Here is a 16,673-nt window from a genome sequence, read left to right on the forward strand (position 1 = left end):
CTTTGTGCATTTTTAAGATTGAGATAGATTATTGATCAGTCGGGGAACCAAAGGCAATGGGGAATGTGGACATGGGGAATGTGGACATGGGGAATGTCAGATTAGCCATAACCTTATTGAATGGCTCGACAGGCCGAGTGACCTACTCTTGCTCCTATTTCTGTGCTTCCACATTGTCCCTGAACTCGTCCCACCAGCACGATGGCCTCAACTGGAGAAAGGATAGGCCAGCCGGCCTTGGCCCTCACCGGTCCCGCCTCCCAATTGTGAAGAGGCTTGTGGGAAGGCCAGTGAGAAGTTTTCAATGTTTCCGCTGCCTCCACCTACAACCTCACTGATGGAATAATGCAGAAATCCATCCCTTATTTTTGCTGGCAGAGTTATTTACACTTCTACCATTAACATTCCACTTGGACCAATTGGGTGCCATTTTTCTTGCATTAGAACTAGGAATAAAAGCGCTTAAATTCTGAGTTTATAAAAGGTACTGTGTAAATGTAAGCCTTTTTGCATGGCGCTGAGGTGTTGGACAAAATATTTTAAGTTATAAATGTGAGTGTCCTGGTTACTTTTCCATGTTGTGAAATAATAGACTTGTGGGGGGGGGAGGGCTGGGCATTCTGTGACCACCAAGGGCAGTTCAGTTTGTGGGGGGAAGTGGCAACCCATGCAGTCAAACAGCTCCAGCCGGAAGATACCACGGGCAGACTTGTCAGGTACTGCAACTTGCTGCTTAGGCCATAATGATGATAAGATCGAGTGGCTTGATCAGGTCACTGACCAGTTCTCTGGCAATGAGGCCGGACCCGTGGTAGGGGGAGGGCATCAGAAAGGATGGACCTTTGTCACTGGGTGACAGGGAAGGGCATGTGGCTCTAACTGCTACCTATTTCCCAGCATATAAAGGCACTGTCATTGAGCTCCCCATGCTGCATTATAGAAGGACTGTGTAAATTCATTGGAATTCAAAGGCCTAAGTGATACAAGCACACAGCTCTGAGTTACTTCCCAGTCTCTTCCTGCATTCAGTGTGTCATGCATTAATTTAAAAAAAATAATTTACTTACCTGGACAATTTGGCTCGGTGGCCAATCATATTGATCCTGCTACCTCTTACCTGCTGCTTGGGGCACTGGACTATTGATGCTCCCCAACTAACCAGGGTTGGCCTGGCACCCACCCGTTGCCCATGACCCCTGACACAAAATCTGATGAAATCCAAAATCTAACACAGCCTCTGTTCCAAGGCTATAGGTTTGGAGGGATTTCCCACTCCATCAATGTGTGTACAGCCGTGACCGTTCCCCTGCCACAGTAATCTTTTTCTGCGCTAACTGTTGCCTTGCAGGTGCTTTTCTAATTCCCTACATACTCATGATGGCACTTGCTGGGTTGCCAGTATTTTTCATGGAATCGGCCTTAGGGCAGTTTGCCAGCCTCGGACCTGTTCAAGTGTGGAAGGCTGTTCCCATCTTACAAGGTCAGTGTCGCCACATAGCAACACAATTTCAGGGGCTATCCGAAAAGACAGTTTTCAAATTGTTTTGGCGTGAGACCCCTGGGGGTACCTACTTCTGCAGTGAAACTCCAAACAAGTAAAGCTTGAATCTGCCACATGCACAGGGAATGTGCCAGGCATGTTGGGATATTCCCATTGCCTTACGGCGGCCCCAAACACCGATATTATGTTGTTGGGCGCGTGAGGGGTTTGGTCCCCAGCTCCATGTCATTACTAGGTTGAAAATATGACAGCTCAAAACTTGCCACAATTTTCCATTACAATTACATCAAGTTCATTTGGGGTCAATGAAATGTTATGTCCTTACCTGCCTCCCACCCCAGGTGCTATCTGGTAGCTGGGGGGCGAGGTGGAATGGGATGTCTGTCAAACTCTCACTATCAATCGTTTGGCAGATGCCACATGGTGAGATTACCTGTGGTAAGGGTGATCTTGGCTATTGCTGTCCATGAGGCAGGATGACCCACCTCCAACAATTGCTGGCTGATCAAAGGGCTGCCAGCTACTGGACTGTAGCAGTGCCAATGTAAACAGTGGCCACTAAACATTCAAACAATTTGGACCTCTCAAACCTTCCAGCCTGCTCTGCCATTTAATAAAATCATGGCTGATCGATAGAAATGAATTGGGGTATAGGGTGGATTCGAAAAGTGTGGCACTGGAAAAGCACAGCAGGTCAGGCAGTATCTGAGGAGCAGGGCCATTGATGTTTCGGTCATGAGCTTTTCATCAGGAATGTATAAGATGGATTGAGTGGGAGTGTAGGGTGGAATTGAATAGGGATACAGGGTGGAACTGAATGGGGGTGTCGGGTGGAATTGAATAGGAGTGTAGGGTGGAATAGTATAGGGGTGTAGGGTGGAACTGAATGGAGGTGAGGGGTAGAACTGAATGTGGGTATAAGATGGAACTGAATGGGGATGTAGGGTGGAACTGAATGGGGTGTAGTTTGAAATAGTATAGGGGTGCAAAGTGGAACTGAATGGAGGTGCAGGATGGAACTGATTGGTGATATAGGATAGGGAGTAACAAGGGACTCCATTTTGAGGCTGGCGGTCTTTTGAACAGGCCTTGCAAGCTTGAGATTCCCTCTCTGGTGAAGAGTCTCCAATCAGGAGGCATATGCTATGCTTTCACACGACACAATCTGAATTTATACTCTTTCATGTTCTCCATTCAGATTCTTGGAAAATTCCACCTCTTCGTCTAATCATTAAATGCCATTTTGTCATTCAATTTAACGACTACCTCTTGCAGTAGCAGCCATTTGCCAGCACATGCTAATAGTCTTTGTAAATCATTTATATACAATTCCCAAAACCTTTGAAATGAGGCAAATGAAACATCCACATATTCAATTTGAAGTTGTCAATGCAGAATCTTTAATGTTTTAAGTCTGAGAACTGGCTAGATGTATAGTTGGCTCACTTCTGTCCTGCTACAGCCCTGCCTTTGCACCCAAGTGTACATTGATGGTGTCAGCGAATGTTTTGTTAACTACAGTCCTAGGTCTGAGTTGGAAGATTGTGAGTTCAAGCCCCATTACAGAGAATCTAAACTGTGTCAGGTTTCAAAAGAATGTTTTGCGCATTTAAAATGATTTAACTTGAGAAAATTGCAGGAACATTCAACCTATGTTTAGTTACTTCCTGAAAATCAGATTCAAAAATACATTGGATTCACAAATGTGTATACTAAACATCACATGCAAAGGATCAGCCCCAAGTTAATTATAGGCCTGAGTGGGTGCTAGCTGGAATGTAAATTTCCTTCTTATGACACCTTTAAATACTTTTCCTGAGAGGACCTGGGTTATTATATTGATGGGATCATACTGCCCTAAAGAAATGCTCCTGATAATAGTTACCTCGAGGTGTATCAAATTGTTGTGTAAATGATGGAGTGAAGTCTGTCCTGATATTATTCACTTTCCATGAGCTTTTTCATCAAGTTTTGCACCCATCCCCTTGTATCTCATCCTACAGCATTCCCCTGGGTAGCTTTATAATGTCCTTGTAGCATCCTTCAAATCAGCTTTCTGAGGTTTCGTTCTTCATTCTGCTCTGCGATCAATTATTTATGTTCGGAGCTGCTCAAAATGGTTCTGTCATTCATCCATTCTAACTCCTTATCATTCTATTGAAACACAAAGTATTTTACTGTGGTCTTACACACTTACTGACACATCCCAAAGAGCCCCTAATTAGACAGAACATAGAACATTACAGCGCAGTACAGGCCCTTCGCCTCTCGATGTTGTGCTGACCTGTCATACCAATCTGAAGCCCATCTAACCTACACTATTCCATGTACGTCCATATGCTTGTCCAGTGACGACTTAAATGTATTTAAAGTTGGTGAATCTAGTAACATTGCAGGCAAAGCATTCCATACCCTTACTACTCTCTGAGTAAAGAAACTACCTCTGACATCTGTCCTATATCTATCACCCCTCAATTTAAAGGTATGCCCCCTCGTGCTCACAGTCACCATACTTGGAAAAAGGCTCTCCCTGTTCACCCTATCTAACCCTCTGATTATCTTATATGTCTCTATTAAGTCACCTCTCAAACTTCTTCTCTCTAACGAAAACAGCCTCAAGTCCCTCAGCCTTTCCTCGTAAGACCTTCCCTCCATACCAGGCAACATCTTAGTAAGTCTCCTCTGCACCCTTTCCAAAGCTTCCACATCCTTCTTATAATGCGGTGACCAGAACTGTACACAATACTCCAAGTGCGGCCGCACCATAGTTTTGTACAGCTGTGGCATAACCTCATGGTTCCGAAACTCGATCCCTCTATTAATAAAAGCTAAAACACTATATGCCTTCTTAACAACCCTGTCAACCTGGGTGGCAACTTTCAAGGATCTGTGTATGTGGACACCGAGATCTCTCTGCTCATCTACACTACCAAGAATCTTACCATTAGCCCAGTACTTTGCATTCCGGTTACTCCAACCAAAGTGAATCAACTCAGACTTGTCCGCATTAAACTCCATTTGCCACCTCTCAGCCCAGCTCTGCAGCTTAACTATGTCTCTCTGTAACCTACAACATCCTTCGTCGCTATCCACAACTCCACCGACCTTAGTGTCGTCTGCAAAGTTCCTAACCCACCCTTCTACGCCCTCATCCAGGTCGTTTATAAAAATGACGAACAGCAGTGGACCCAACACCAACCCTTGCGGTACACCACTCGTAACTGGACTCCAGGATGAACATTTCCCATCAATCACCACCCTCCGTCTTCTTTCAGCAAATGGTGAACTGAAAGATTCAACACAGTGTCTAGTTGAAGTTATTTGTTGCTTTTAGGTCATAAAATCGTAGAATCCCAACAGCGTGGAAACAGGCCCTTCAGCCCAACAGGCCCACACTGGCACTCCAAAGGAAGGTTTCAAGCCCCTTCCCCATATTTCCCATGGCTAACCAACCTAGCCTGCATGTCCCTGAACACTATGGGCAATGTGGCATGGCCAATCCACCTAACCTACATGTCTTTGGACTGTGGGAGAAAACCGGAGCACCTGGAGGAAACACACACAGACACGGGGAAAATGTGCCATCTCCATACAGTCATCTGAGGGTGGAATAGAGCCCAGGTGCTGTGAGGCAGCAGTGCTGACCACTGAGCCACCGTGCCATCTATAGGTCCTATAAACCATCTGTAGGGCCTCATTCTCAAACACAATAATGGTATGGGAGACCCTGTGTTCAATCACTTCCAATTATCTTGTTTTTCAGGTAGAAAGAAGCTTATAACAGCTTCACATATATGAACAAAAGCAGTTTCACATCACTTGGAATTTTTTGTTTGGCCCTGCAAAGGATGCTGGTTTATAAATTATAATCAAGTTTTTAACTTGTGTCAAACCTGTGATCTAGCAGTTGGAGGGAATGCTGCTTTGTCAGAGGAAATAGCTTTCAAATGACACATCAAGGTGAAGTCCTGTCCACCCTCTTGTTTAAAATATCTTACAATAACATTTTGGAGGAGAGTGGCAGAATTTCCCACAATTCGTCATCAATGTTTATCCCACAATGTTCATCAACAGACCATCATATTGTTTTCAGGAAGGAGTTAGATAGAGTTCTGAGGGCAAAGGGAATCAAAGGATATGGAGAAAAAGTGGGAACAGGGGACTGAACAGGAGGATCAGCCAGGATCACGTTGAATGGCTGAACAGGTTCGAATACTCTTGTTCGGTTTTGTTCCTATACAATTGGAATCTGCATATTGGCTACGAAGTTTCCCCATGTTAAAACAGTGACAGCACATCAGAAGTTACCTAATTGGCTGTAAACTGGCAACTACTAATTGGGTTCTCCCTATCTTTCTTGGAATGATCTATTTGCAACGGAATAAAATTGTTTAGTCTGACTGGCTTGCATGCTTGTGAATATTAAAGGGTTTACCTGTACTGTTCCATTCTGAACTCTTCTTTTTGCTCATAATTGAAGGTATGGGTCTCCTAACCTTTTCTGTGTCAGCATTTCAAGGCCTTTACTACAACTGCATCATCACCTACTGCCTGTTCTACTTCATTATTTCCTTCCAATCGCCTCTGCCATGGAAAGACTGCTACAGTTGGTGTGAAAACGATAAAATCTGCCACAAGACTCCCGCAGGTACTGTGATAACTTCAAGAAAGTGTAAAGCCTTTGCCTCTGATGATTTATGCCTCTGTTTGGTTGAGAAAGCAATGGTATTGATTGCCGGCAGCAAGGGTATAAATAATGCTTCCATAAATGCAAGGAGGTAAGATAAAGATGTCAGAGAGCGAAATAATATTGGTATATTTGTGATCTATTTCACAAAGAGTTATCGTATGGAAGTATATTGAAGCTATTAGTGACACCAACAAGGGAATGGACAATAGCTATAATCCTGTACTCCAGGTTCTCATAGAAGTCACATCTTGGGATTTACTTCTTACCAAACAATGCTAACGTTGCTGATCCAACACCAGTGTACCATTGATGCAGTATGCATGTTTAACAGGGAAGCAACTCAGCAAAGTTACTGCGACTGCACCCCTCCTAAATCACCTATCTCTACTGACCATTATTCCAGATGAAGAGCTTATGCCCGAAACGTTGATTCTCCTGCTCCTTGGATGCTGCCTGACCTGCTTTTCCAGCTCCACACTTTTGACTCTATCTCTACTGACCACCTCTGTCAAGAACATTAAGAGTGGCAATGCCCTAGAAAATCATTAAGTTTTCTCCAAACCATACATCTTCCTGATCTGGACATACATTGCCAGTCTTCTGCATTGCTGAATTGATATTCATTGCCGAACACCCTTGAGAGGTGTCGAGCCAACATTGCAAAGATGGCAACAGTTCTAGTTCTCAGCATAACTGGGAACAGATACTTCATGTGAACTTACCTGTGTTAACTAATTTCCAAATAGAAGTGTGCCTTGTTAGGAGGACCAGTGGACAGAGTCACCTCCAATGGTCTTTTATTTGTGCTCACATGTTGGCACTGGTGTTCATTTTCAATGTTTAAGCAAAGACCTGCCGTTGTCAATTTTTGCCCTTCAGGCAGGTCAAATAAATGACACAGAGGCAGAGGTTTCTGGAATACCCTCACAATCAACAAGTGATTAGAAGAAAGCAAACAATAATTCTGGGTTACACATCAGTTTATGTAGATCTTGCACCTTTACTTTAAGTTTATGCAACCACAAGCAGGATCCTCATACATACAAGCACAAGCTAGTAGTTAATTTGATTGAGGCTTGACTTAACTTTTGATTTACAACTGACCAAGTTATCCTTTCAAATACTGCTGGAAGTATCCTTTACATTATCTTCTCTACCTCTTTCAGGGTGTCAGCAGGAACCTTATTGTCTTATAAAGATTCCCATTAATACAAGGTGCCAAATGAAATGTTGATGTCTTTGTCTAAACCATGGAGTAAAATCTTGCTTAATGTTATCCACCCATCATGAGCTACTAGAGTTTCCCACATAATTTATTCCTTTGATCACGTAGGTGTTTGCATTATCCTCCCTTATGCTACTCCCAATGATTAATGCAAGAACTCCTTTTGATCTTCCCAATCTGGCTTTCAAAGAGGTTCAAAGAAGAGTCATATTAACACTTTCTCTACCCCAGATGCTGCCAAACCTGTTAAATTTCTCCAACCATTTTCCAGCTGTTTTACTATTAGTACTTGCCTGTTGCTAGCTGTTTATAGTAGCTGGCGGGTGCAACAGGTCCTCTTACTTATACACACCGATTAGTGCTAGAATTCCAGTCAAAGTTGATTCCAGTTCCTCTTAGCCCAAGAGGAGGCTTTGCATCCAATTCACATCCAACAACCTGCTCTGAAGACTCTGCTCATGTTCTGACAGCTGTTACAAATTCCACCACAACAGCTGACCCCAAACTGAACTCTAACCCAACTATAACATTTTAAAAATAACCAGCAGCATAGTAAATAAAACAACCTGCATCTTAGCAGCACAGTCTACAAATGTTTATTTTCTAACACAATCCAATTGTTTGGTCTGACCCGTGGTCCAGCCTAACTGTGGGGGGGAAAGAAACCAATTGGCAGCATTCAGCTGGCAACATTACCTCGCAGTCTCTTATTGGCTTTGTGGGCCTCCAAGGTCCTCACTCTTAACACTGTTGTTTCTTTTTCTTTTTCTAATATACTAATATCATTGTTATAGCTATATTTGAAAGCAACAGAAAAACAAATTAACAAAAAAAAAGCTGGAGACCCGAATCCAAAATGAAAACTTTAATATCATTGTAAAGATTATAAATGCTCACGAATTCAGACATAGAATAAAGCACCAATATTGGCTATTTTCTAACCGAGACTAAAATCCCTACAGTGTGGAAGCAGGCCATTCGGCCCACTGTGTCCAAACCAAACCTCTGTAGAGCATTCCTCCCAAACCCACCCCTCTACCCGATAACCCCACATTTCCTACAAATAACGCACCTAAGCTGCCCACCTTTGGACTGTGGGAGGAAACCCATCACCCGGAGGAAACCCACACAGACATGGGGAGAATGTGCAAACTCCACACAGACAGGTGCCCAAGGGTGGAATTGTACCTGGTGCTGTGAGGCAGCAGTGCTAACCACTGGGTCACTGTGCCACCCTTCAATTCTGCACTCCAGTCAGTTGCTGTTCATGCAAATATCAACCAAACACCTTTCTCCTTCCACTGCTGAACATCTTGAGATGCTCAATTCGAGCACTCTATTCTAAGTCACACCATAGTACTCAGCTGTTTTAAGTTGGTTACAAATATATATTCCCAAAACAAAGCACCTATCTAAGTCAGTCAGTGAGGACCCTGTTTCAGCCACTCCTTCATTAGCCTGCTCCTTCAATGCATCATTTGAAGATAAATCTGCTCAAAGCATGCAGCTACAGCATTTCAAACTGTATTATTATATTTATTATTATATTTCCTTTGTTTTCTCCTTTTTGGTTTGGAACTGAGAGTTGTAGTTAAGAGTTGAACTTTGAGCTTTGATCCACAGATTGCGGTTCTACCTATAACAGGAAGGCCAGAAACGAGGTCTGTTATTAATAAATAAATAGATGAGAGGAAAAAGACATAGGGGCGACACAATCACTTTTAAATGTAACAAGATCTGAACAATATCCAGGCTTGAGGTGACAATAAATCCAGCTACAAACTGCAATTCAGATTAGACTTGCACACATAGAAGATGTGAGACACTTTTGTTATCCAATAAATGCATACACTCACTTGTTCGCTTCCTCAATGTAAACGCATCCCTTTTACTATCCAGGAAGTTTTTTTCTCTGATACTATGTATTAAAATAATTTTGCATGAGTACAGAAATATTGACAAAGCGATCTTTAAATCCTTTCAGACACACAGAAAACACATATGTTATTGCTTCAAAACTAAAAAATCAAAATGAAAATTCATATGAACATATATACAATATACATAAACTACAGACTTACATCACAAAACTCACTGACTTTCCCTTCTTTTCCATTATCAATTCTTGTCTTCAGTCTCATCTTAAAGTGTGACATTTATACTAGTCGCTGTCTCCCCTTTTATGCACATATAGTCAGTACTTTGCTAGTTTGATCTCAGATTCTATTTCCTCACTTTTCATTCAAGTCACGTTTTGCTGGTTTCTAAAGTTCTCCAGAACCTTTGGGATGTCACCAATGTTTGCAGCATTAAAAGTCTTTTGTTTTTCATTATACTATCCTTAACTTCTGAGCTGCTGATGGTACATCCTTCTCATAGAGTACTTGTTGTCAATGAAATTTATGTTTTTTGAGAGTTATGAAATACTTGTTTAAATGTCTGCCACTGTAAATCAACAGGAGCTTTTAGCTTACTTTTCCAGACTACTTCAGCTGAGGTTATTCTCAAAACTCTATTTGCCTTTATTCAACTCTAAGACCCATAATTCTCATATTCAAATTGAATGTGAAATTCCATGCAGTTATGATCACGAGAGAATCCTTGATGGTGAGAATATTCATTAATCATGCTTAATTGCCCTTTATTAGGTCAGAACTAGCCCATTGGTTTTTCTTTTAATATATCATTCTAATTGGCTATATCAAATACATTTTATGAACCTGTTGTTGAGACCATTATTATATTTCCTTTGTTTTCTCCTTTTTGGTTTGGAACTGAGAGTTGTAGTTAAGAGTTGAACTTTGAGCTTTGATCCATAGATTGTGGTTCTACCTATAATAGAAAGGCCAGAAACGAGGTCTGTTATTAATAAATAAATAATTATGTAGATGAGAGGAAAAAGACATAGGGGCGACACAATCACTTTTAAATGTAACAAGATCTGAACAATATCCAGGCTTGAGGTGACAAGTGGCAATTAACATTCGTGCCACACAAATGCCACGCAATGACCATCTCCGTTAAGAGACTATCTAAGCCTCGCCTTGGTTCACAATTTTAGATGTTACCATCAGTGACTCCCCCACTATCAACATCCTTGGGGTTACCCTTGACTAGAAACTCAACTGGACTCACCACATAAACACAATGTTTACAAGAGCAGGTTCAGAGGCTAGAAATACTGCAGCATGTAACTCACCTCCTGACTTCCCAAAGCCTGTCCACCATCGACAAGGCACAAGTCAGGAGTGTGATGGAATACTCCCCACTTGCCTGGATGAATGCAGCTCAAACAACATTCAGGAAGCTTGACACCATCTGAGACAAAGCAGCCTGCTTGGTTGGTACCATATCCATAAGCTTCCACTTTTTCCACCACCAACAGTCAGTCACATCAGTGCATACCATCTAAAAGATACACTGCGGAAATTCATCAGAGATCCATGGACAGCACATTCCAAACCCACGACCACTTCCATCTAGAATGATAAGGGCAGCAGATGCCTGGGAACACCACCATCTCCAATTGCCCCTACAAGCTATTCACCACCTGGATGTGAAAATATATCGCCAGTCCTTCAGTGTTGCTGGATCAAATTCCTGGGAACTCCATCCTTCAGTGCATTGTAGGTCAACCTGTAACATGTAGACCATAGCGGTTCAAGAAGGCAGCTCATCACCACATTCTCAAATGCAACTAGGGGACTTGTTGAGAAGTTGCATGTTAAAACACTGAGGTTGTTCCACTGGAGTTTGTTATTGCAACCTTATAATGTAAACATTATACTACTTCAGGGAAGAAACTGTAATAGCTAATCCTTTATCCTGAATATAAACTGAAGAATATAACCAGGAAATTAGTATAACAATTAAGAATCTAGTAGAAGGAAGAATTGAATAGTTTTGATTTGCTTAATAGTTTATTATTTAAGTATTATTAACCTTGTCATTAGGCATGTTACTGAAAATTGACACAATCATTATATTTCTTTTTTTCATGTCTAGTTTGGAACTGAGTTGCACTTGAGAATTGGACTTTGAGCTTTGACCAACAGCATATTTTTTTTTAAGAAAGGATTGATGTTTGATATTTGGAACTGACCTGGAAAGATAAAGCAATTTAAATACTGTTCTATGACCGCTATAGATGAACATGCATTGAAATGTTATGCTTAGCGATTGGCAGCTGGTTGGATATAGAATTGGTCAATTAAATAATGACAAGGTGCCAGTCAGTCAACCACAAAGAATGTTGGGCAGCATGGTGGCTCAATGGTTAGCATTGCTGCCTCAGTGACCTGGGTTCGATTCCAGCCTCGGGCGACTGTCTGTGTGGAGTTTGCACATTCTCCCTGTGTCTGCGTGGGCTTCCTCCGGGTGCTCCAGTTTCCGCCCACAATCGAAAGATGTGCAAGTTAGGTGAATTGGCCATGCTAAATTGCCTATAGTGTTCAGGGATGTGTAGGTTAGGTGCATTAGTCAGGGGAAACGTAGAATAATAGGGTAGGGGGAAATGGGTCTGGGTGGGATACTCTTTGGAGGGTTGGTGTGGACTGGTTGGGCCAAATGGCCTGTTTCCACATTGTAGGGATTCTGTGAATTCTATGGAAACGAAAGCTAAACTGCACTCTGACTGTTTTGGGGCAAAAGCAAGTGCTGCTTTGACAGGACCTTATTATTTGGTCCTGCTTCTCTTATTTTTCAGTTACTGACTTATTGAAAATCCTGAGCAAAAAACTCCAGTCTATAAAAAAAATCCGGAAAAGTGTTTGGTAGGTGTTTGCATTAACTGTTGATTTCAAAATTCAAGCACAATACAACCTAATATGCCTGTAATACAACCCATCAGATTTCATGAAGCCTTAGCATTCATTGTTGAAACCGTTATCGTACTGGCAAGTTATGATTCTTTCATTTCTTTTCCTGTAACTGTCCATCTGTCAGTATGTGAGTGGGGGTTGGTGACAAAGAGGGTTGAAGTTGGATCATAGATAATTAATCAGATTGCCTTGTGTCTGTGTTCTGCTAAAATTACATTAATAATAATAATACATTGACAATTTGTGTTTAAGTTATAAACTTTGTATCTGAAATCAATTATTTGTAAAATCTAGTTAAGAATAATTGAGCAATTTCGAGGGTTATCAAATGCTTTAATTTCACTGCAATATGAATCCAATGTATGACTCTAAATGTCCCCAAGACTACACTTGCTAATCTGATATTTCAAATTTGCAAGAAGATTTAAATTAGTCATGGTAATTAAAATACTTGCCTTAATAGCTCTCAATATTTTACAGTTTTAAATCTGTCCTACATTGCAGTTGTGTTATGGGGCTTTTCAATACATCGACCAGTCATTTTGTTTTTTCACTTGATGTTCATATTTCCAATCAAACTGATTCCAGACCTTGATCTTTGAAGCAAAGATCATTCTCATAGCTGCACGAATGTAACCCTTTGTCAGAAATCCCCTCCATCTTCTTTTGTATTTCTTTCTACACATTTGAAATATAAAATATCCTTGAACACGCATTCCAAGCCTTGGTCACCCTGCAACTGATAATAGTGTCCTCACAATCCATTCAGCTATAAAGAAAAATAATATTTGAACTCGAGCAAGAATATAAGTGACCTTGAGAGAAAAATTCCCAAGAAGTCAAGACTGTGTTCAATGCAGCAGATATTGTTAGGATGGACACATTTTAAAAAGTGTTAAAACACTTTTTTATAATGTTTCGACCAAAGTAAAAGGAATATTCTCTTGATATTAGCGGAGTTAAAAGGGAATTGATTTTTATTTAACAGGGCGATGATATCAATTATACTACCAATTGTTGAGGCTGATTGATTCACTTTTTGAACTACATTTCACATATAATTAAACTGAGAACAAGGTGAAAGGTTGGCTCAGGCCAGAAAGTCTGACACGCAATTCAGGACCAACGTGTCAAATGATGTTCTGCTGTGCCTGATTCTTCATGCATTATTTATTAACTTGCAGATCCCATGTACAATGTGACATCGTCTTCAGAAAGTAACGGAAACAAAAACTGCCAGAATTCGTCTTACCAGAAGAGCCGAAGCGAGCATTTCTGGGAGTGAGTACACCTTCTGCTGACAGCTGGAACTATCAAAGTTAGTGAAGCCAGGGTTCTGAACCAACGGCTTGTTGGTTTACTGAAACTATGCAGAGATTTGAGGGCTGGAGCTGATTTCTGTAGGAAGCATTATTATACAAAACAAGGCTGTGGTTCAGTAGGGAGATCGGTGGAGATGAGTTCAGTATGGCAGGACTAAGCGAAACCTCGACTGCACCAGTTGACCAATTGTCTCTGCCTGCTCCTGCTCTATTGAACTCATCTCCCCTTATTTCTACTCCATCCTGTCCCCTTTGTTCCATGACCTCCCGACATACATTCAAGATAACGCCCTCCACCTCTTCCAAATGTTCGGATTCCCCGCCCCCCCCCCCAACACCTCATCTTCACCATAGACATCTAGTCCCTCTATACCTATATCCCACATGAGGAAGGCCTCAAAGCCCTCTGTTGCTTCCTCCTCTGCCAACCCACCTAGTCCCCCTCCACTGATACTCTCATTTGATTGGCAGAACTGGTTCTCAGTTGAAAAATGTGGTGCTGGAAAAACACAGCAGGCCAAGCAGCATCTGAGGAGCAGAAGAATCGACGTTTTGGGCATAATCCCTTCTTCAGGAAGGTTCTCAGCCTCAACAACTTTTCCTTTCAATTATCCCACTTCTTACCAACCAGAGGGGTGGCTATGGGTACCTGCATGGGTCTCTGAGCTATGCCTGTCTCTTCATTGGATACGTGGAACTCCATGTTCCACATCCAGCTACACTGGATGCAGTTAGCACATGAAGCATCCTGTTCTCCACTCTGGCTACAGAGAGACTGATCCTCCTACAGCTACTGAGGCCTCACCTTTTGGTTTGATTCCTAATGGCCTCGCACATTACATTTGGAAGACACCTGTCAGTTCCAGTGAGAGGATGTGATTTTGAGGTGTTGACCTTTACAATGAGAACCACCAACTTCCCACTGCTTTCATATTGTGTATAAGTGTTCGAATGGATTAATACTGGTGATTGTCCGAAGCATTTGTGATAATCTCATGTGGGCTGAACCCCTTGAGATCTCAAAGAAGTGAGCCTAGCATCTGGTCCTCCTAAAGTCTCTGTCAAACAATATTTCCTATAAATATAGCATATAATTAGTTGTGAACATTCAATAAACTGTACCTTATTATCCACTCTTCTGGTTAAATTAGGAAGTGGTTTTCCTCTACCACACTAGACCACGTAGTTTCGTACACTTAAAAAAGATGGTGGTAGCAATCTACCCAATAAATGGCAGCTTGTGCATCGTAGAGAGCCTCCTGCTGCATGATGTATCAAAGCCACTTTGCAGACTTCCTGTTGCTGGTATAATGTAGCCACCAACCCCCCGCGTCTATATCCTGATAAGTGGCCTCTCAGCTCACTCATGACTGTGCCTCTTAACCCCACTCTGTGATGCAGGTGCATATATTCAAGTCCATTGTCTCTATCATGCTCCACATTGGTAGTCTTGGTAAATTTGTGAACCGTCTCCCTGGCAAAATGCTTTCCTGAAGGCTTCCATCCTCAGGGGCAATCAATCAGTCTTCACTTCAACAGTGGTGTTTCCCTTTGATAGAGACAAAATAAAGCAGCAGATGCTGGAATCCAAAGTAAACAGGCAGGAGGCTGGAAGAACCCAGCAAGCCAGGCAGCATTTGGAGGTGGAAAAGTCAACGTTTCAGGTGTAACCTTTCCTTAGCACTGGGGGTGGGTGTAGGGGGAGCTGAAGATAAAGGGGATTATGGGGGCAGGGTGATGAAGTGGGGACAGGTGAGACAGGTACAGAGTATGACCTGGCTGGTCAATGGGAGGAAGGAATCCGGTTGGTGGCAGGGAGCAGTGGATGGGATGGGGAGGGAGGTTGTTTGAAACTGGAGAACTCAGCATTGAGTCTTCCAGGCTGTAGACTGCCGAGAAACACCCCCTCTAATGGAGACGTCACTATGCACAGTCTGCCAGTCAAAACAAGGCCTTTTCTTTTAACCTCTCTATGTAGCTGCTTGTCCTTGAGAATTTAGCGTCATATAAGGAGGAAATTCACTCTTCAGTGCAATAAATGCAACCCTAACAGGTTCTGTCATCATTCATTCAGTGTTGTGGTTTTACATCGTTCAAGTTCAATTAATGAGACTGGGAATGTCGTCTGGCATCTAGCTGTCTGTCTACTCGTGACCTGGCTGATTATTCTGCTGGTGCTGTGCAAAGGAATCAAAATTTCTGGAAAGGTAAAATTAATTTTGGAGAACCTTAAACTGCATTTTTACTTTGGCCATGGTGGTCAAAGTTTTAAGGGGTCATGTTTTAAGGTTTAGAGCTCAGAAGCAAGCACATGGTGAGCCCTGAAAGCAACCTTGTTCCCGCTGTTAGGGAATGTGAGCTGAGTTTCCAATGTCTGTCGACAAGGCACTGACTCGAGTGAGTGTTATCTTTTGTGTCGCTTCATGGTCAGCTCACTGCATTTCTCTGCAAAGCAATCCAGTCAGGTTTTAGGGCACAGTTGATTGTTACCGCCTCTTGAATATGCCAGCCTTCTATCACGTAGCAGCTCAAGGTCCCCTCACAATGCAATATCTGTGTCTCTCTGATCCTGTCCTTGATATTTAACACCCCCCACCCACTACCAATCTAGCCATTGTCAAATTAAGTGTGACTGACGATGGGATTGTCTGCTGCAGAACTAGCTATTGATCACTCTGCAATCTCCGTTCTCACGTAGCACCACCTGAAACATCAGAGTTCTACTGGAAAATCAGTGCATGAGTTAGCCAACTCATTCAAATGCTTCAGAAACACCCCCTCTAATGGAGACAGTCTGTCAGTCAAAACAAGGCCTTTTCTTTTAACCTCTCAATGCAGCTTCAAATTCCCATTTTTGGGGGTAAATGTACATCATTAGCCATACCATAGAGCACCATAGAATCCCAAACAGTGTGGAAACAGGCCATTTGGCCCATCAAGTCCACAGCAACCCTCCAAACAACAACCCACCCAGACCAATCCCCCACCCTATTACTCTACATTTACCCCTGACTAATGCACCTAACCCACACACCCCTGAACACTTTGGGCAATTTAGCATGGCCAATTCACCTAACCTGAAACTTTATTGCTGGAACAGCACAGCAGGTCAGGC

At 42.3% G+C, this 16,673-nt stretch overlaps 1 protein-coding gene across 1 annotated transcript in view; it reads left to right on the forward strand.

The window, feature by feature from the left end:
* Positions 1-16,673, forward strand: part of LOC122557468 (uncharacterized) — a 210,461-nt gene that overhangs the window by 35,782 nt on the left and 158,006 nt on the right. The window contains exons 4-7 of the mRNA XM_087991810.1: positions 1,349-1,480; positions 5,982-6,149; positions 13,421-13,517; positions 15,633-15,765. Coding sequence (XP_087847936.1) covers positions 1,349-1,480; positions 5,982-6,149; positions 13,421-13,517; positions 15,633-15,765 — 530 coding nt within the window. The remainder of the gene's footprint in view (positions 1-1,348; positions 1,481-5,981; positions 6,150-13,420; positions 13,518-15,632; positions 15,766-16,673) is intronic.

The sequence above is a fragment of the Chiloscyllium plagiosum genome, unplaced genomic scaffold (assembly GCF_037043375.1).
Source record: "Chiloscyllium plagiosum isolate Xiang-an unplaced genomic scaffold, Cpla_swu_hap1 HiC_scaffold_11, whole genome shotgun sequence".
NCBI lineage: Eukaryota > Metazoa > Chordata > Chondrichthyes > Orectolobiformes > Hemiscylliidae > Chiloscyllium > Chiloscyllium plagiosum.